General features: G+C 47.7%; 2 protein-coding genes, 1 non-coding gene and 1 pseudogene across 3 annotated transcripts; 1 reads left to right on the forward strand and 3 right to left on the reverse strand.

Annotated features, from left to right (window-relative positions):
• Window positions 1–82: 82 nt before the first annotated feature.
• Window positions 83–7200, forward strand: LOC135151270 (uncharacterized tatC-like protein ymf16). Its single transcript, XM_064089138.1, has one exon. It carries the CDS (start codon window positions 83–85, stop codon window positions 803–805), a length of 723 nt encoding a protein of 240 aa, XP_063945208.1. The 3' UTR covers window positions 806–7200.
• On the reverse strand, window positions 3336–3408 carry TRNAK-UUU (transfer RNA lysine (anticodon UUU)). Its single transcript has one exon. It is a non-coding gene; the product is annotated as a tRNA-Lys (tRNA).
• A 6722-nt stretch (window positions 7201–13922) lies between the features above and the next one.
• Window positions 13923–15824, reverse strand: LOC135152695 (uncharacterized; annotated as a pseudogene).
• Window positions 15825–15899: 75 nt separating this feature from the next.
• On the reverse strand, window positions 15900–21653 carry LOC135152703 (cytochrome c oxidase subunit 2). The gene is given in 14 exon segments (XM_064093626.1): window positions 15900–16197; window positions 19247–19308; window positions 19311–19342; window positions 19345–19359; window positions 19362–19503; window positions 19505–19522; window positions 19524–19557; window positions 20899–20968; window positions 20971–21058; window positions 21060–21095; window positions 21097–21132; window positions 21135–21176; window positions 21178–21288; window positions 21429–21653. Coding segments are annotated over 14 exon segments (1209 nt in total).
• Window positions 21654–21661: the final 8 nt, after the last annotated feature.

The raw sequence follows: 21661 nt of genomic DNA on the forward strand, positions 1-21661 counted from the left end.
TTTGAATTACTCATATATATCCTATGAATTTCATTTCGCACCGGAAACTTTTATAGGAGAAGTTCGAATCCGTTTCGTTCGGATGTTGATCGGTTTTGGTTTGACATGGTTTACGCGTTACTGGTTCCCGGAAGAGTTAATATCTCCATTAGCTAAACCCTTTCTTACCCTGCCTTTGGACTCGTATTTTGTTCGTACACAATCAACGGAGGCCTCCCCGACATATGTTGCAACGTCTCCAATAGCATGCTCTTACTTCGTCTTTCCCTTAATAAGTCATCAAATTTGGTGCTTTTTGATCCCCAGTTGCTATGGGGAACAAAGGACGAAATACAATCGATTCCTCCATTTAAGTGGTTCTCGCTTCTCCTTGTTCCTGTTTCTAACTCTTCCCCGGGTAGTTCCCAATGTTTGGCACTTTCCATACTTCATGGGTGCAACATCAACAAATTCGCTCATGATCAAGTTACAACCCAAGATCTATGACCATATTATGTTAACTGTTCGTATTTCGTTCATTCCATCGGTATGCTCTCAGGTACCTGTAATTGTGATCCGTTTGCCAGAACCAAGGGGTCTTTCTGTGGAAACCTCCACGAACAATCGTCGTTTTTTGATGGTTTTTCCGCTTCTCACAGCTGCTCTTTCCACACCTCCGGATATCTGGTGCCAAATCGTCGCCCGTTTCCTTATTTCTTTGATAATAGAGTTGGCTATCTCTGTGGCATCGATTGTACAAGTTCGTGAAGAGGGCTGGACGAGTGGAATGAGGGAGAGCGGCTCGATCGACAAAAAAGAAGAGTAGCCCCCCTAGAACCTGGCAAAGTCATTATCAATGAATTCCCGAGCAATTATCAACCAATCACGTAATTTGTCGACAGAAAGCTGATATAAAGTCATTGATATATAAATTGATCTAACTGGACCTTCAGCCCCTATTCCAGACTATTCTTTCTACAGGAGATAGATGAAACTCGCTGACAAGGCTAGCTACAGCGCATTCATTGCACCCTCCCGTCTCTTCTTCAAAATAAAAACGGTATTCGTTTGTACCGGCGGTTCGTCGAGCGCAGCTTCCCTTAAACTAACTACTTTATGGGAATCCCTCGCCGATCGATCTTAGCACTATGCTTCACACAGGTTTTTTTATAGAGAGAGAGAGTAAGACGCCTTTCTGGGGCTTTAAAGCAGGGCCACAGATATTGCAAAACTTTCGGAGACGGGATGGAAAGACTTTCGTGAGAAGAGATGGTAGGCTTGATACGGATACAGCTGCTTATCACCCACCTTCTAATCGATTTTGGATTGGAAGGAGGGTGAGGAACGAACACAGTGGTTTGACTGCTGGGATCCCAATCGGCCTGCATCAGCGGAAAATGGAACTCTCGAATCACGGGTGACTCGCTTTATCGGGATGGGAGGAATTGCTTAATCGGCATTCCTTCCCTAAATAAATCCACTAGTAGGTAGCGGTAGGAGAGATCTATTATGGTGGGATGGACCGTTATCTAATTCCGGCCGGCATTTCTGTCAATCGGCGTAAGCACTCCGCTCGTTCGTAAGCCCCTTTAGAGAGAGGAGAGAGGGGCGAGGGCGGCTTTGATGAGAGCTAAGGGCCGAAGGCGGCTTCGCTTAGTATATAAGCTGATAAGACCTGCGGCAGATACAGTAGAGCGCATGCAAAAAGTAGCTTATCTTATAAAGTAGACAGCAAAAAGGAAATTGCCTGCCATGAGACAGACAAGCCGCTCCTTCACTATTGCAGAGCGGCTTCGCTCAATAAATGCTACAATATTTTTTTAGTAGAATAATGTGGTTTTTTCTAGTGGATTGGAGCGGCTTCGCTATCCCATGCAAGTGAAGGGACAGTCCTCCTATCGCGAACCTATCCACTTATCTACCGCATCGAGGCGAACATCTCGGCTTGGTTGGAAAGCTTTTATATAGCAATAAACCGGAAGGCTCAGGTCTTTCCGGGGCCAGGCAAGGGGTTCGGAGTTGGGTCGAAGGAGGCCAACTAAAACGGAGTTTAGGTAAAAAAAAAGAAAGAGCTTGGGATAAAAACAAACCTCACCCTAGGAGTCGGAGTCACCTGTGAAAGGAACGGAGTTGGGCCCTACGCCTAAATAGGATCGGCTTGGGTTCGTATGAATGGAACGGCATAGAAAAGAAACCATTGTATGCTACCACGCTACGATTTTTATTCCGAAATATTTTATCGCTACTATCGGGGCGGGGGCCCGTCTTTCGAGTCGTTCTTACGGCCGTGGTAGCTGCCGAGCCTCCATATCGACTGGGAGTTGCTCTCTCGTCTTTTTTCCTCCGCCTTCCTCTCGTAATTGACCCTATCTTTTCTGCTACGCCTATCCATCCGTCAGATTTACATCCAATCCAGCCGGGTGAGCGATAGCGGCTCCTGTTTACTAATAGATCTGCCGCCACTAGTATAACAAAAAAAGCACATAAGGATCCGGAATCTTTCAATTGACTGATCAGGATCATAGAAAGCCCGGTATTACCAGAAAGGATAGTCGTGATGTCCCTTTATGGCCGGCCTAATCAGTATGGAGCCGAAGGCTCGGGTTTCCAGCAGGCCCCTTCTCTTGCTTTCCCTTTAAGTGACAAGGGGGGTGGGCCGCTCCAAGCCGAAAGCGATAGCGAATCCCGAACTTGCCCACGCTCATCCAAACCGACCTCAAAAAGCGATCGGAAAGCGAAGCCCTTCCTTCCAATCCAAGCCGGCAAAGCCGCCCCTATATCTAACCACCGCTCACCCCGATCACATATTGGCGCGTTCATGATGCATCATGATCAAAAGGCCGTAAAGAAGACAAGACCTATGCATCAGTGTACTGTCATGATCACATATTTTCTCTATTTTATTGACGACTTGAGGGCGAAGCCGCCTATTTATTATTATTTATTATTATTAGGGCAAAGGGCGCTCCCTCCTCCTAACTCCTTCCACTTCTCCCAGGGACAGGGACTACGGCTTGACCTTCGGGGAAGAAGTCCGCGGGACCCCTCTCCTTCTAGGGCGCCTAGATATTGAAAGGTTATCCCTTTGCAACGCTGGAAGCTAAGCAAAGTCACGAAGCTGGCTGACTACGCTCGAGCAGAGCTCAGGCCCGGGGGTGGTGGCTGAACTCGCCGCAGAGTTCAGGAGCGAGAAAGACTATCTTGATGAATGCAATAAGAGCCGGCTGCTCTCGCCGCAGCAGAGTGCTTTGCCCATGCTGCTATCCGCCGCCGAAGCGCGTCTAAAGGAAAAAAGGCCAAAGAGTGATCTTTGAACGCTACTACGCATCCTTACTCATAGTATAGTAAGGTAGGTTTGGGTATAGCAGGACTTGAACCTGCGACCATTAGGTTAAAAGCCCAATGCTCTACCAACTGAGCTATACACCCCCAAAAATATGTAGTAGTAAATAAGGATTGGTGCGGAAAAGAGGGCGGCCCCTTCGCTTAGATAGCAAAGCCGCCTTCAGCCCCTCTTCTTCTCATCATATGAAAGGGGCGCGGCTCTGTATGAGGCTCGTACTGCAGAGCAAGCGAAGAAAACGTAAGGGTGCGCGTTAGCACTCCTGCAAAAAACGGGCTAGCTAGCGCTAACCTTATTGAAAACTCAAGGAAAGCCTTGATCGATATGAGAAAGATGCGCTCAAGCATGCGAAGAAAGCCGGCCTTACTCAACACCTTTATTAGTAAGGTTGCTTGTTTCCACTCATTGAAGATTCTATCTACAAAAGAAGGTCAACGGGGGATACTAAAAGCAAATGGCTCTCACTGACACCATCTACGAGAAGGTGAGGTCGTCTTTCTTTCCAGCCGCCATACGGTTCGCCTTAAAGACGGAGAAGGTGAGGAGCAGTTATCTATGTAATTACGGTCTTTGTTGGCCGTTGTTCCGGTCGAGCACTCTTTTTTCTTTGCCCAATTCCGTCTTACCAAACAAGACTTACTTCTTACCAACCCGCGAAGGGTTGTGAGGCTGGACCAGGTATGAAGAATGAATCTATATCTGTGCACGGAAGTTGCTGGCCGGCGGCCGCTCAACTGTTCGAGCGCGGTGGTATTGGTTCCGATTCGACAAAGGTATAATGCCTGGTCGGGGGTCCAGTACAGTAGGTAGCAGGCGTGTTCGTTTTGTTTTGGCTTCCGAGCGAGAAATAGGCAATGCACCATGCTTGCTGCTACGTACGTTGACCTTTACTTGACAGATTCATCCAATTTCACTCACACTCAAAGGAGGGCAATCCAACTTCCATTGAAGCAGCTTCCCCGGAACTAGCTGCCATTGAATCGGTTGGTGCCATTGATTCTCTTGGAGGCAGGGCAATAGATTAAGATTTGGCGGTAAGCGAAGGAACTTTAGGGCTTAGGGTAGCGAGTGAGCCTTATCATAAAGCATAAAGGGTAGGCAACTTCAATAGGTCTAGGGGAGGAAGAAGGAGTTGTTCATAGCTAAGAATCGCTAAGGCCAATCATTCCCTAGTCTATCCTATATATCTTTCTATTCTAGCTGGGATATTCTCTCTATTCAAGCGGATAAGAGAACGGCGGTTACTTGTGCAGCTCCCACTAGGCTCAAGAGATGAGGCTAAGCGAGATGTAAAACCTATCGCTAGCGATATACGTAACGAGGCATTAGAGCAAAGGCTTTGTCGCCAAATGGCGTATATAATACGATAGTGCGGTATTGTTGTTATGGAAAGTCGCTCTATTTCCTTGGATCTCTTAATCCAGTATGTTTACCCTCACTGACAGTATGAAAGAAGGTAGCTCACCACCAAGTCTAGGTACCCCATCATATGTCACAGTAGGGGATCAATGCTCATTTACATAAAAATGAGCTAGACCTGCAGTGAAGTCTTGGGAGCTAATAAGCCAGGTAAGAGAGGACACCTTAGTATAGGAAAACAAGAAGCATAAGACACGAGTTCCGGTATTAGTACCTCCCATTCTCTGATGACTCTCAAAGGAACAAAGAGGTAAGCCCTATAAAGAGGGAAAAGCCCTATTAGTTAACTGCCGCCGGTGCTACTTCCTTACTTAGTCAAATACCCTGATCTATTCATTCAAGAAAAGAAGATAGTGATTTGGCTAACCTCAGGTACCTTCCCCCAATCGAACTATCGTGCGTGACACATACCTGCCGATTCCATATAAGCGTATTTCACTCATTGCTATTAGTGGAAGAATGCCCTCAAAGTCCCTCAAATGCGGCTGCCTTGAACGAATCCCATTCGTAGTTCTGAATAAACCTCCTAAGTCAATCCGGACGGGATAAATTCCAAAGGATCATGCCGAGTTCCTGAAAGATTCTTCAGTCTACCCAGGCTTCTTTTTATCTGCTTTTTTCTTTCCCTATCTTCCAATAGAGAATAGAACGTTTCCGCTACCCTTTTGTTTTGACAAAGCTGTATGCCCTAATAGCATTAACATTCGATAGTTGACCCTCGACCTAAAGAAGTTCAGATTGACTGCGAAGTAATGCACTACTAGAAAGATTGAATAATGTTGACCTTTCGCTTCGCTCGAGTCACTACGTACCTTAGACCGTAATGTGAGATCAAATCTATCATGTCGCTTGCTATTGATCGAACCTATCTTTCTTTTGTTTGCCCATTCGCTCCCCTATATCAAGTTTTTCCATCCTATCCTTGAGTTTGAGTAAAGGTGCCTCACGCTTAGTGTGGATGCTTCTCCATAACCAGAGAACTTTCTCCGGATCATATCCAGTAGCAAGCATCCCTTCCTTAGATTAGATTCGAGAGTAGGCATGCCCAGACCCAGCCCAGCTTTGCATCATTACTCGCGGTTGGTTAGGAGCAGCGTCAGGGGAAGGAACGGGGGCATGGGTCTCTCGGGAGCAAAGGCTTCGGTTGGGATAGAAGCATAGGTACCCAGAGCGGAAGATCCACCGGCGGATCCTACAGCAGAGGCAGAGGTAGCTGGAGAAGCTGCAATGGTAGTTTATTATGTTGAGTAAGTTGAACCAGCCGAAGAAAAATAAGAAGGTAGCAGCTACTTCTTCTGCTTCTTCGGTTGTTGCCGCCTAATTAGCTACGATCAATGAAAATCTCGTAAGAAAGCTGTGCCACGAACAGCGCTTTGCCCCTTCTATATAAGCTGCACTGCGCTGAATGAGAAAGATCTCCTGCCCCCATCTATTTGTTGTGGGGTTCTTTACTTGGTTTAAAACCGTTCATTTTCCTACAAGCAAGTCTTTCTTTCAATTGTGCAATTAGTTGTCTCTAGGCAGCCACCATCAGGCGCCTTTACGCAAGATGAACTCTCTTCCTAAAAGTACACCGCACATATTGTTACTCTTTAGCCATCTATGAATCCTTTTCAGAGTCCTCCGGTCGAGTTGGAAAACAACCCTTGAGACCTCGTCGCGGCGTTAGCAGCCATTGACATTGACGATGTGATGTATTGAAGACTAAGCGAGCCAGCCTAGAACGGAACAAAAGAAATTTCAATGAAATGAAGTACACGCAACTACGCCTGTGAACTCGGAGAGCCTTTCAGCATTCCTTGAATCTACCCTAGGAAAAGGCACTTTCTTTTCTTATGAGATTTTTAGTTAGAGGTAAAAGAGCCCAAGACGCGCATCCACCGGATAAGCCATATAGTTCTTTGTGATCCTCAAGTTCAAGTCGTTGGACGCTTCGTGTCCCTGCCCCCTTTCTCTTCCTTGGGCTTTGGGCTTTTGTCCAACTTCCAACTCAATATCTTAGTCATCTTTCTTCAAAGGCCGTTGATTCTGCTTCCTTGATTGAATAATAGAAGGTGAATCAATAAGACAGTACCGGGCGTGTGATAACAACACTTGCTTTCGTGCTGGAATTACCTTGGTGTCACTCACCTATCTTTGCCTTGCTTGGCTCCTGTATACTAAAATGGCTGTCTCGCTGTCTACTGGAGCTCGGATCCGACTAAAAGTGGGTTCGTGTATATGCGCCCTGCCCAGAGCTAGCCTGAAAGAGCAGCCGTGGAGAGTCTTGGCTACCATGCCCGGGAGTGCTTTCGAGAAGACATGCACCTTTCTAAGATCTTCTTCTTTGTCTTGAGAACAGCCTCCTTCTCTATCTATTTCCCCTCATTTGCACGAGATGACGGGATTACTTGCATACTCGTAAGGCATGATTTTTCCACTTGCTTGAAGCTCTCTTCCCGTGTCGATGAGGGGCTATTCCTTTCAACCAAAACAAGTTGAAACCTATCTTCTAGCTTCTAGCGTAACTTTCGCAACACTCTTTTTTTTCCTGCCGGAATGTGCTTTCTGTTGCTGCATCCGGCTAGTGATTCTGAGAAATACTAGGAGCTATAGGTCTAGTTTTGCCAGGCGATTCAATCCGTCTCCGATTTACTCACTAAAGTCTTCCGACCTAAGCTTTCGATTGGGGCTAGCTACGTGACCGCACTCTCTTCTTTCGTGTAATCCCTTGCCAGACGCAGCGAATAAAAGCAAGAACGGGCTTGCCTTTCAACAAGCTTACTTCTCGGAGGCAGGATTTGAACCTACAATCCTCAGATCATGAGTCTGATGAGTTAACCATTCCTCTACTCCGATGGACAAGTTATACGAATAGAATCAGAAAAGCCATCATTAACGCAAACAAGGCAATAGCTTCAGTAAGTGCAAAGCCCAAGATTGCGTAACCGAACAGCTGTTTTGACAAAGACGGATTGCGTGCTAAACAACCCGGGAGCGGGATACAAATGATTCTAGAAGAGACAGAGAACAATATATCATAAACCTAATCGACCGAGGAGAAGAGCTTGAGAATTAATTTCTTTCTTACGATATTTTCTTTTTGCACCTTAGCCTGCATTAGCTACACTTGCCGTAGGTTCTGAAAGATGCTCTACTCTTATCAGCCGTTTTTCGTGACATCATATCACTTTCGGCAAGTCAATCCCCCTTACCGGCTCAATATATCTCTCAATAGATTCGCTTGCCACAACGACCAGACAGGATAGGAGATCGCCCCTCCTTGCTATCCAAATTACCTCGTTTCCCATCCCAAGCGAGAACATTAGATCATGGATTAGCGCGAGTAGCGGAACGAGCTCTATTTACGTCATTATCAGAGGCCCTTCACGCGGCTTGACCGAGAACGGAGCGTTCAGGCAGAGGCTCTCGGGATTTTTCCAAGCCCAGCTCCTCAGCCGAAGGCTTCTTTTACGAGTCACGGGGCTAAATGAGGAGCGCATTCACGAGCACTAGCTTTCCAAACCTTGGTGAACCCCGTGCTTCGCGGTAAGACGGTGGTAACTTCCCGAACCGCTTCCATTTTGTTATTTGAAGTGTATGGATGATCCAATCCCCTTCATCCCTCGTCTAGGTCCTACCGATATCTGGCTTCAACCATATACCCACTGGGATAACAAAAGGAGTCAGCCACTTTTTCTATAAACCATGAGCCGTTGAATAAGCGGAGCCCGGCGACTTTAGAGTGGGGTAGGCGGGCCTTCTAAACCGAGTTAGGTTAAAAATAGCACAAACTCTTCGTTGGGTTAACTCGAGAGAGAAAGTAAATGTCCCGTCCGATCGCACCGGCCTTCGTCTCCCAAGGCTAAGTCCATAGGATTGGGTTGAGCAATCTGCTAAAAAAGATTTCCCTGAGGATGAGTCGGATGACTAAGATTCGTTCGGAAAAACCAGATGATTCGGAAGAACCAGCTAATCTCATAATGCCCCGAGAGCGAACCCCATTGCCAAGCACCGAGCGGAACCATCCGGGCACACCGTTTAGTTTGGGTTTTTACTTTTTCTGTGAGTAATAGGGGTAAAAGAGTTTTCAGGGATGTGGTGAAGCAGTGAAATGAGCCCTCTTCCACTAGTTTATGGCCACGGCTTTGCCTCTTTTTTTTTGTTGAATGAGAAAAGGTGTAACGCCTAGAAGGTAGGGTAGGCAAGCGAGTTCCCCGAGAAAGAAATCTTTTACTCTATCTCCGCTCCTTAACGAGTTGTTCAAGCTTTCATGCACTTTCGAGATAAACATGTATGCCCCTTTCCCAGGAGACAAGGTCCGGCTTTAGAAATGGAATAAGATCCATTGTTGGGGCCATCCCCTTCTGCGCTAATGCAACGTCGGGCCCAGGGGGGACCTGATACTATTAGCATGTTTAGGGCCCTAGCTAGACTTTAGCTCATGGGGCAAGTCACTATATCTCAATTTAGTAAATACATCGTTATTGCCCTGGCCTTTGGATTCTCCCTCTATGACCAAAACACTAAATGCTTTCTTGGATATCGCTCCACCTTGGTTTGATCGAGCTGGCGACAAGTTTCGCTCAAATGGACTTGAACAGCAGAAGGAGGAGATGCGTTAGATGATCCAGAGAGAAATGCAAATGGAACCAACTCAGTAAATTTTGGCTTTGACACAGCCCCCACTCTTGGGTATTCGACCGGGTATAGGTATACTTGCTGCCCTCATAACCGCAGTGAATGATGCCACAATCATTAATCATCGCATTTCTTTTTAAAAAGATAAAAGATTTTGAGGTCTGCAACCAAGTTTTTCAGACACATCTGAAATTGCGTTAAAATCACCCGCAACCATCCATGGACCTTGTATGTCTTAAGACAGTAATGGCAGTTTTTCCCAAAGAAGCCGTTGAATGGAGCACTTTGCATAAAGAACGGTAAGCCTTACCCGATCAGAATTAAGGAAGCCGATGTCGACTGTGATACACTGTTCAAACGCGTCGACAAGCACTACATGAACTTCATGATTCCAACAGAGCCATATTTTATCATCTGCCTCTTGGTTTGCCAATGAAAAGTTAAAACGAATTCTGTTGGAGAATTCCTGAATCTTATTAGCATGGTGAAGAGGTTCAAGAATAGCAATCAACGAGATATTATACATCTTTACAAGCTTGCCAACCCTCCTTCTTGATTTGATGTTGCCTATGCCTCTGATATTCCACAAGAGGTTATTAATCATGGCTAACAAAAGAATGGAAGAAGTTTGAAAAGAACGAGCCAACGCTCTAGTAATAATCCTTCTGGAGCTCTTCAAGTTCGATTCTTGTACTTTTTGATTTCAGATGTATCTGGTTTCTCCTTGTAGGATTCAGATTCGATTTCTGGGTACAGTCAGCGTTCTTTAATATCGAAGCTGTAGATAACACTTGAGAGAATTCCTTACAAATGGTAAAAAATTACTGAAAAAAAAGGGGTTTGCTTCTCTCATAGGTTCAGCGTCCGAGAAGTATCCCTTGGTCTGAGCGGCTTGTTCCTTTGGAACGTTAGCATCATCTTTGGATTTCAGGCAAACAAGGGATATATTAGACTCCATGTTGTTTATGAGTTCATGATCAGGCTGAGAGATAATAGGCATAATAGCCTGAATACTCTAATTATCAACATTGGAATTGTTAGCAGCCAGAGATGAGTCAATGGCATCTACTATTACCTGATGAGAAGAATCAACCCTCAACTCAGAATCATGAGAAGCAGTACTGCTTGAAGGATCGGCAGAAATCTGTATGTGCTGAGAAGTTTCTTAAATTTATTAAAGAAAAAAGATTCCGCTCCGTCTGATTGTCCGCAGTATTGTTTGGAAGAGAATATGTATTATCAAAAGGATGATTGGACGGTGTTGTTGCCCGTTGGCCTGTAGACTTGACGTGGGGGAGCTTTTCCTCTTTGTGACCTTGTGCAGATTTTTGCCTAGAGGCATTCGAGTTAGGAGCTGACGGCTGCTGGTTGGACTTCTCTTTGTTGGCTGCATCAGTTGCACTGGAGTTTTTCGAATGAAGTTTGCAGTTTTACTTTGCATGATCTTGTTTGGAACAAGACGTACAATACCTTAAGTCCTTCTCATAGACGATTTTCTATAAAATAAAAACTCGAAGGAAAGATCAGAGAGCTTCCCATTCCGGAAATGCCAGAAAGCCTCCAGGGAGAAGAGGAATTTGCTACTTCTGTCTCCCCTTCCAGTCATCAAGGAAGAACTCGAACAAGAGCTCAAAGGCATTCTTCTTTTTGTTGGTTCATAGTCCACACGGGGTTCTGGTCTTATTTGTTACTTTATGTTCCGGAGTCAATTGATCCCTCGATCAAGTCCTAACTATAAATCTCTTAAGAGAAGAAGATAAATCATTTTGATTCGAGGCCAAACCCTTCTCCGCCGTTACGGAGTTCTTCTGCTCTAATCTCCGAAATCGAAGGTCAGCTGACTGAGGAGTTAGTATTGTTTCATGCAAAGATGCTCCTCTAAAGCTGGAATAAGGGATTGTCCACCTCACCGCCCCGAAGAGCAGTGGCTCTGTTGTTTTGCATGCCTACAGAGAGAGACTCAAAAAGTACCGACGCTCAATCGAAAGAAAGAGCACAATCTACTATATTCTTAAGTCATGCCCCAGGAATCCCTAGACACAGGGGATACGAGCGAATCTTTTACTGGAGGAAAAGCTGGGGAAAAGCATAGAGCGTGCGGGCTCAGCTCTCGCCCTCCTCCCATCCGCGAGGCTGAGGCGGGAGAAAAAGCGTAACTCCCCGGTGTCATAGGTTACCTTTCTATCTTCTTCCCCCGTGACGCTCCCAAACCAATCGCTATCCTTTTCTTGCTTTCTTGTTGTCTTGACTTGTTATAGAACGGCTTTCTATCAGGTATAGTTGGTAGGATGAAGTGGGATGAAGCGTTAGTGGATACAGATATAGCAAGTGTGCCGGGGACGCGGCTCGGGCGTAGTGGGTGTGGGCGCCTAGCATGAAACAGCCTTCTCTGGTAGCGGCACTATACCTTAGTATCTCTCTAGCTTCCAGTCTATATAAAAAACGTAGTTAGCAGAGGTAAGTCTGTCTGACGTTCCCTCGCGTCAAGGGCTATACTTTTGCATCGGCCCTCTCGTTAGGTAATTCCCGAGGCGAAAGCAGCTCTCTCGGAAGTAAGTTTCCCCGCCATCTTAGTGGGACTAGTCTAAGAAACTTTCGCTTGAACTGCCAAGCCTCGGTTTTTTGTGGTAACGCCCTTCTATAATTACGTTTAACGCCCCTTTATGACTCGGCGCCTCGGGTCGGTAGCCGGGCTCCGGGACATTACTACCACGGCTACTATCGACCCGAGCCCAAAGAAAGAACGAACGGACTAAAGCGAGGAGTTCATTGGCCGTACATAGTTAAGGAGGATGGGAGGCAACCTCTTTCATGACCCATGGCCCGGTGTGTCACTTGGTTAGCATTTCTATAAAAAAAGGAGTAGGGTTTGTTTTTTCGATAGGGAAAGAGACAGGGGAGTTGGCTGTAATTGATACACCTTTTTCGGAGGGACGATATGGATTTATTCGAGACGGTTAACCAGTTTTTAAACCGTGAGAGGGAGGTCATTCAGAACCCGCCGGCTCCAGAACGGGGGGCCAGCACCGACGGAAGTAGCCCACCCCGCTACCGATCAAAAAAAGAGCGTGCGGCACTTCTTCGAAGGGACATTCAAACTTTGATTCGTGAGCAACTTCACGAACATTGTGAAAAGGGAAAGGGCGGCTGCCCGTGCACTTTCCGGAAATGACAGAAATAGACTCAGTGCCGCGAAGGCGATAATGTCTTACGATCTTGAGATCCCCGCGGAGACGGATACGGAAACCCCCCGCAGATGAGCGGAGAATCTGAGGGGACCCTAATCTCCTAAGGCCACTAATTAGGGAATACCGGTAAAATGAGCCTGTCTGCCGCTTTGTTTCATAACAGAGCCTTTTTTCCCGGCTGGCATAGAAGTATCTTGCGCGGGGCGAAGGAGATGCGTTTCTGGTACTGGTGGTATTGGACAAGCCCTAAGGGAATAATCTCTTTATTATTTCTGCATTTCTTTCCCATGACGACCAGGAACGAGCAAATCAAAAATTTCACTTCGAACTTCGGACCTCAACATCCTGCTGCTCATGGTGTTTCACGATAGTATTGGAAATGAACGGAGAAGTGGTGGAACGCGCGGAACCACTATTGGATCACTCCAGTGCGGCACGAAGCCGCTGATGCCGAGTCGGCTCCTATGCCGCTAGCTATGCCCTGCTTGGTCCCCCCGCACGGTGGAGGTTCCGTAGCGCGTCATGAGCACCGGGCTAAGGGGCGGTTTGAGCAACTCAAGCGAACCACCCTACCTTACTACAACATAGGGACAGAAGGGAGAGGGTTGTGAAGGTGGCCTCGTTATCCACACCTCCGGTCGGACGAATGGAGGGCCGGCCGACCCGGGTTTTCACGAGCGTTGGCGGGTTCTGGAGTGCCTGTCAAGGGCGCTAGCGCATACCCCGGGGTGATCATCACCACCTGCACCTCACATCTCGGCACAGTGGAACGTGTAACCCGCCTGCTGTTCCATTCAATTACATTTGTTCCTGTAATCCATAGCCTAACAGAACGCAGCAGCGAGGGACAACCCGCCTATACAGCCAGCGGGGAGGATGGCACTACTGGCAAAGGCCGTCTGGCGAAAACGCCGCAGGCGCGAAGCGTGGTAGGCCCGCGCCGGGGGAGCATAGGGAGGAAAGGGGGCCCGGATGGTGGAAGCGCCAGGGGAGGCCGGGTCATTTGACGGAAATGGAGGGCTTTTCCCTATTAGAGAAGGCCCTATGGAGTAAAGGGAAGTGCACGAATTCTTGGAAAAATAGGGGGCGAGCCTCTATAAAATAACAAATGTAAGAAAGCAAATATATGAATAGAGTCAACGGTACGACAGACAGCGCTGCCTACACGCGAATTAGCTTCCGAGATCGAGCTGTCTCAATTTCACTACAGGATTTGCGAATGAATGGCTGGACTGGGCCACCTCGAATGGCGTGAGCCGCATGCGGGGAGACCCGCACGTACGGTTTTTAGGGGGATCTGGTCGAAAGACCGGCCGGCGCCCACCCGACTAGAGGGACTGAGAAATTAATAGAGTACAAAAACTTATCTTCAAGCTTTACCTTATTCTGATCGTTTAGAGGGCGATCGCGGGGTCACTGAATGAAGTCCTCCGTTTCTTTCGGAGGTGCTGACCCGCAGCGAGGCAGAGATGACTAAGTGACATATGGAATATGGCGACGACAACAGCATGTCGTAGAAGGAGATAACAAGTGGAGCCAACGACCCACTAAGACTAACGTATCTACAACTACATCCCCGAGCGGCAGTCAAAGGGGGGGCGTGAATGCGAGATGCCAGCGGAATGATCGGCCGGACAGAGGCTAGGGCTGCTTCCTTCCCACCGCGTCCTTCCTTGTGTATCGGAGATATAAAGCGAGTGCACCGGAAAAGAAAGGGAACTGGGGCGATCTATTCTATGGCGAAGCATCCGAAGCATAACTGCACACTCACACGATCTTTGCCGAGGATAGGAGCATTCGGTGGAACCGGTGAACTACACTTGCTTCTGGATAGATGTGTGGGACAGAGGGCTCGTGGTACCTCCTCCTGCCAACCTTCCTCCTCTGCTTTGAGAACCGTGTGAACGGAGAGTAGGCAAAGGGAAGGAGGTCCTCATACGGAGTCGCACACTTACTTGAGCAGTGCGGGAGACTGGAGAAGGGTCAAGTAAAGTCCCCTGGAGGAGCAAAAGTTTGACCTTCGAAACCAGCGAACAGCGGGTCTCTTCTAGGTAGTATGGCGTGTCCCCCGTGACTCTCCTAACGTCCGAGCTAAGGTGACTTCCGTAACCTTTGCGTTAGCGTAGTAGAATAAGCTCCGCACCGACGCTCTCGTTTTCTATTAGCCTAAGCGTCCTTCCGCTAACTCGCTCGCCACTTACTAATACAATCAGTAAGTAGGGTAGGCTACTCAGGCCGCTACTTATACTAATGTGGGCTAAGTAAGCGCCTTTTTCCTTTTTGAAATAACGCCGTTCTCATTATCTTTCAGAAGTAAATGAGGCGAACCTATAGGTCCTTAGTAGCGTTGACAAAGAAGACAGAGCCGGTTAAAAACAGCGAATCTTTGTATTTATATATTTAGATTCTATTATATTATTAATATAGGCCAGCCTTGACAGCTAGCTTCTCTTGATCTGAGGTGCGAAGATAAGATCTCTTTTTAGGACGTTCCACGTATCGATCCCCCGACGGCCCAGAAAAGTGACCGACCAGAGCCCTATTGATGAATGCAAGAAAGGGTTTTGAGCCCTAGCCCTGTAAGCCCACAACCGTGTAGAGTAGATCGTTAAACACCCTGCGGCACAACCATTTTTTACCTATTGGTCCTAGTAATCATAGGCGAAAAAAACCGAACGGCCGCCCCTAATTACTAACCGACTGCTATAATAATTCCATAAACACCTAGCGAAGCTATGGCAAACAAATAAATACCTATGTCGGATCTGACAATACCGATAACCATAATCAAAAGTACAACGGCCGGCGAACCAGACTTAACATAAATGTAAAGCCCCACTGGAGCCATTCTAAAAAGGGAGAAAGTAGCCTACGTGTGAAATAGGGTTCGTTTAGAATCAATTTCAAACATCTGCTAGAGGTTGAACAATCCAAATGATCCAACTACATAGACCCTTTCGACGTTTTGCACAAAAGCCATTCGTTACGTTCAGCTAGCACGAAAAGGCGACTCCTAGTAGGATGGTAAGAATTATTCCAAGTATTTCAATGGAACAGCTATGTCCAGTTGAATATGTTCGAGTCACTCATATCTGGCCTGGTCGAACCCAATCATGATAATGGAAGGATGGGACCTTTTCCTCGAAAACTCCGGAGCCCGAAAGAGTTGGAAATGGTGCAACATCGAATCCTGTTTACGTTACGTCGAATGGAATCTTAGCCCGACCCCATTTAGCATATATCTTCCCCCTGACCCTCTCCTGGTTGGCGTCCATGTTCGCAACCGTATTGATTAAGAGGACCGCCGCATTCCTGCGCAGATTGGCCATAAGCGTGCGGGGGTTGGGAGTTTAGCTTTTAGATTTCGTTGAGGAGTAGAAGCCGCTTTCCGCGGGGAGGCATTCCTCCTCAGGCCCCCAGCTGTGTCCCCGCTGCCGCCTCAGCAAAGCGGATCGACGCCCCCTTTTTTCTGCTTTTCCTACCAAAGGAAGAGAGAGGACAGTAAGCCTCTCCTTCAGCTCATGACACGACAGAGCTCCGCCTTCACTGATGAGGGGCTGGTCTAGCTCATCCCACAGGTCAGCTTGTGGAACCTCCGAGGCCACGGCTGAAGAGCATCTATCCCAACCCTTTACCGAGTCCCAACAACTGGGATAAGGCAGCTTGAAGGAAAGAGTCAAAACCGTGTAGACGATAAGTCTATTTAAGGGGGTCTAGTTAGGAAAGGTTTCGCCGCCAATGGAATGATCTGGCCCTTGCGAAAGAAAGGCCCCTAATCCGACGACCTGTACGTAAAAGCTCGCAATTGGTCAGTAGCGTGGCCGAGTAGTTGATAGACCAAATAAGCAACAGTAGCCGTTTTAGAGCCGAAGGAGGGAGTCTAGAGCCTACGCACTGGTCTTGAGGCTTTAGGAGATCGAAGTTGATGAATTTCCAGTGGTTCCTTCCCGTCGGCGTCATCGAATCGCGTTTAGCAATCCAGAAAGACTGGTACTCGAAACGACCGGTCAAAGGAATTGATCCTTTAGTAGTTCTGTCTTCCTCTAGTGTTGATAGCAAACACACCCATGTAGGGGGGATCGTTCAGACGCTAAGCGGCTGCATCTCCCCCTGTCCCGAGGAAGAATATCTTGTCCCAAGTCCTTCAGCTTGCACCTTCTTCTGCCATTTTTGGGAAATTGACATTCTCTCAACGTGTAAGTGTAGAAAATGAGAGACTCGGTTGCGGTTTTTGGTTTAGTAAGAATCATCTCAAGAAGCCCGTGGATATTAGTAAAAAGGGGGACTTGCGCGGGACCGAATGGCCTGGTGTGCCTGAAAAGGTGATTGATAAATGGGCGTTTGAAACTCGATTTGTCGCAACCAAGAGGCCATTGTCTCCGCCTTTTCAAGTAAGGATCATTTCTCAAGTTGGGTTGAGCCTCCATTGCCGGCCTCGGTAGTGGCCTAAGGCTCAATGATTGATCTCCGGCCTATAGGCAAGCATCTCATCTTTCATCTTATTGTCTTCGAGCTCTCTTCGGGAAAGTGTAAAGTGTAACCTGGTGCTCCTTGAGTTCACAGAAAGAACTGAGTGCCTTCTGCTCCTTTTGGTCGTCTATTTTCTGTGTCTATGAATCTCCTGCCGCTCACACTCTCTTATCGAATCCTTCTAGGCGGATAGGACTACTCTCCTCATGCTTGCTCTTGGGCCTTCTTGGGCCTTGGCCTTGCTAGAGACACCCTTTAGCTCGGGACCTTAGAGAATTTAATTAGAATTATATCTTTCGTCTTATTGTAGGTCGGTCAGCTGTTCAATATGGAATTCCAGCTCTTGTTTGGTTCTGGTACGGTTTAAGTTTCCTTGGTTCAAAAAAATATCTATGTCAGGCTTCCCTTCCCCGGTTGTCCTGTTCATATCCGCTGTTCTTCTGGTCTGAGGCAAAGGCGAATCCCTCATACTGGTATATGTCGAGCCGGCTTGGCTGTACATCAAGCATATCGGATATTCTTTTTTCGGCGTGGTACACATATCGTTCAATGTCAAGCAAGTAAGCATTCTCACGGTCTGAGGAAAAACGTGAAGAATTGCCATTTTTAGAGCTTGTAAGGCACGGGGAAGTCCCGAATAAGGGGAAAAAAAGGCTATAAGAGTAGGCCGTTTTGCTGTGGCTATAGGCTGCTCGCATTTATACGACGGCTTCGCTAGCGCTTCTATGTAGTGGTCGCCTAAAAGAAAAGGTAGTAATTCCTGCCATACTAGAATGCCTAGTCCTAGTGCTAGAAGCTTCGCCAGAAGCAAGGCAGACGAGGTCGCTCCGCTTGCGTAGACAGGGCCGTTTCCGTACTTTACTTACGAGCGCGTGTAGTAATCGCCCCACTATTTCTAAAGGGCTTGCACTTCCACTCGCTGTCTACTAAACTAGCGTCGAGCGAGCGGGCGAACCCTCCATTTAGTTCTCCCTCCCACCTTTTCCTACACCCTACGCTTTTTTCCATTTCCGCTTAAGCTTCCCGGTGTTGTGGATTAATTGATTGGATACACAAAGGAACCATAAGCGTGCTTTCCGCTAGAAACGCCTTCTACGACGAAGAGAAGAGAGGGGTCAGTTTGTTTGGCATCGATGCCCCTGCCCTCCAACAGTATGGGAGCCTTGCAGCTCTATGCTCACACTCCCTAATCTTCACGGCACCTCTCACCATAGTGTGAGCTGGGAGCAGCTCTGAAAAGCGAGGCTACTTAAAATGGCGGCTTTCAACAACGTCAACAACACCACGAAAAAATAAACTATGGTTTCCACTGATCTGATCATAGTGAAATCAAATCCATTCGCGCCGGCGTGGAAACCGTAAGTCAGGCCCCGTCGCTCCTCGGAAGCGAGAAAAGAGGGCAGCAAGCTTAAAAAAAAGCCCGGCCCGCCGGCTATATTGGTGAGCCTCATATTGAGGAGGCTTCCCGGACTCGTACAGACGGCTAGGAACAAGAAGAGGGTCAGTAGTCCTCTGCCGTGCGTCCTTCTCTTTCCCGCTGAGATGGCCCTCTTTTTTGGTGTTCACCGCGGCACGAATCATGAGAAGCTGGAAGAACTCCATAAAGAGAGGTGGCGCCTAGCCGGTGAGAGCGGCTGGTGTCTTTGTAGAGGAAAAGTACGAGCTTGGAGACTGGCCCAATTCGCATGACCATAGAAAGCACAAAAGTCCGTGCTACTATGAGGCCCTATAAACTCTAAACTCTCCTCCGCCCTCAGGACACTGGTGCGTTGCCCATAGGGACGGGGTAGCCCCGACGTACATAGGTCCTTGGGTCGACCTCTAATGAAAGTGGGCCCGTGCGCGGGGCGTCGCATCCCTAAACTTGTTGCTCTGTAATGGAGGGCCCCGTGGGTTCCTCGAGTGCCAGCCGCAGAGAGGATGCCATAACTAGGGCGCTATTGGCCACTAAACCACCGCTCGTGCCGGCCGCTCGGGCTCCGCGTTTCAATTCGTTATCCTAAACCGGTCCTCTGCTCAACCGGGAGCCTGGCCCCTTCTTCTATCTTATCGACTCCTTGCGCTCGTCCATACTGCTCCATCCGCTCCGCTGGAATAGCTTGCCTTCTCGGTGGGCTCGCACCAGGGTGGTGCGGCTGAGCCAGAGTGGGCTTCAGCAGTCGCGGCCGAGCTTTCCGGGCGCACGCGTAAAGGCAATGATTAGTTCCACAAATCTCCTGGCACTGACCATAGTAAACTCCCTTCTCGTTGTACCGAAATAGGATCTGATTTAAGCCCAGGTACAGCATATAACATTTTACACCTGAGGAAGGTACAGCCCACTATGAGGTACATCAGCGATGTTACAATAATACGTAGATGAGTTTTGGCTGTACTCCAAACCACTCGAATTGTCCACTTCTAATAACGTGATTGCCCCAATTCTGGATCATCTTCTGGAATCGTATAACTGTCAAAGTGAGTGACTGTTTCATCGGAACGGTGTATAGTCCGAATACTCATAAAGGTTTGGTCGACGCACGCCTCCCTCCAAACGTACTTGCAAGTTTCCCCCGCAAAAAGGCTCTCCACGCCTACTCTTAGAAAGACACTATTTATCTCTTTTAAAAGTGTTTAGGTAGTTCTCCCGCCGTAAGACCCTTTATGAGTAAGGGGTCGAAGGCCGGGGAATTTGTATTGGCAAACAGGGACCGGTTATCCACCCACCCTACCTACCCTAGGTATTCGAGAGGAAGGCTTGAAGCGAAAAAGACGGGTTCCACACTAGGGAAGGCAGAAGGTATGGGACGACCCAGTTCACCACGAGAAAGCGAATTCGAATCCTATAGTCGTCTTCTTTGGTCGATAAAGGCGGCAGTGGAAAGGGAAGGGGATGCTAGGCGGGCTCGGCGAGCTGTAGGCCCCAATAAAGAAGAGCCAGAGTTGATTCCTCACCTATCCTGTCGGCGGGGCACAGTTGACGCTCCGGGATAGATTCCCTATGCGCGTGTGAACGGCCGCCCGTAGATCTAAAAGGAGCCATCATAGGCCTGACCGTAATCGTGTTGTCCCACAAATTCAACAAAAAGTTGGTTTTTAGTAGTAGTTCATGAGACCTCGAATTCCCACGTTCCAGCGTCATTATGCCAACGGGGTCCCCGCACCCAACTCCTAGCTGAGAAGTTGAGTTACCCTTCTTTTTTTTTCAGAAAAAGAATAGAATAAGAAAGAGATCGTCATATATCCTGTATCGATCATAGGAATCGCTCTAGGAATAAGTCTTCTTTCTCTGCGACCCGTCCCACAGTTCAACGACATCCCTTGCTTCTCTCCTGCGAACGGCTCCTCTACCGAGGGTAGAAGCGCTGGTCCCCTTCGGTCAAGTTGCTTGTGCCTGCTGTTACCTACCGTAGGACACTCCGTCCGCCGAAGCGAAGAAAGAGGGAGCAGGAACAGAGGTTGTCCTCAATCACAGGCCCAGTAGTTCCGCACTACTACCGTGGTTTGTTGCCCAACGGGATCCCCCATTCCGAAAGGTTTACTGGGCCGGCCCGTTAGGTCCAAAGTGTATATGCCACTGCTATGGTGCCGATAGATTCACTACGTCAGCGCCGTTTATCGGACAGTGCAGGCTGATCATCTATTTCTCGTATATCGCTCCACACCGAGAGATGGATGTGTGCCCCAGCAACAATCAAGAATGGAACATAGGCTCTATGCTGGGAGCATTTCGGGGTAAGAGGCCTAACACACCTCAACTCCCCGTTTCTGAGCGATGCTATAGTTATGAAGTCTCCTCGACGGCGGGAATGGGAGATTACCGGTAGCCAGATCTTCGCGACCATATTCACTTTCAGAAGGCATTTCCGGTGACTTAAATCACCCTCGTGAGAGGCGCACTCCGATACCATTGGATGTGTCCAAGAGGCTGTGAGAGTCATGGCTGGATCTACTACGACCTCGTCCATGAGTATAACAAGCAAATGAATGGTATAGCAATGAAACTCGGGAGGATACTAGGAAATATGGGCCGAAGAATCTCGATAGTAGTTCCATGAACAAATCCTTTGCGGGATTGGAGTTTTTTTAGAGTGGAAAATGCCATAGAGCGCGAACTAGAATCCGTGATACGAAAAAACCAAAATCAGAATGAGGAAGAAAAAGATATCGTGATGTAAGTTCTATTATTCCGTGCAAAAAAAAATTCATAGGCGTTGCTGCGTATTGAGATCCTAATTGCCACGGTTCCGCTGACTCAAAAGGAGAATTTGTTAAAAAAATGGAAAATACCTGTGAACGACATTTGAAACACGTTCATCTCTAGAGTTCCGATTCTGCTGCTAAAAATGCAAAAAGACTTGGAACGAAATCTATGTTGGAATCCAACCAAGAAAGGCATGGGACTTGTTGGGCATTAAGGAAGGGCGAACCCATCGCCCCTTTTGACAGACTTTCTTTTTGTCCATCTCTTCTCTATATGAATATTTAGTCGAGACGAGATGGGGACAAGATCTATTACTCAACAAAAGCAACACAACCGAAATGGTATCTCCCACGCTGGCAATGATACCATTAGTGGTAGGAGTGAGCATGTGGCAAATACCAACGTGTGCTTGACTAAGCCTCGCCCACATGGAAGATAACTTGTTCTCCATAGGAAGGC

This window comes from Daucus carota, chromosome 1 (assembly GCF_001625215.2).
Source record: "Daucus carota subsp. sativus chromosome 1, DH1 v3.0, whole genome shotgun sequence".
Taxonomy (NCBI): domain Eukaryota; kingdom Viridiplantae; phylum Streptophyta; class Magnoliopsida; order Apiales; family Apiaceae; genus Daucus; species Daucus carota.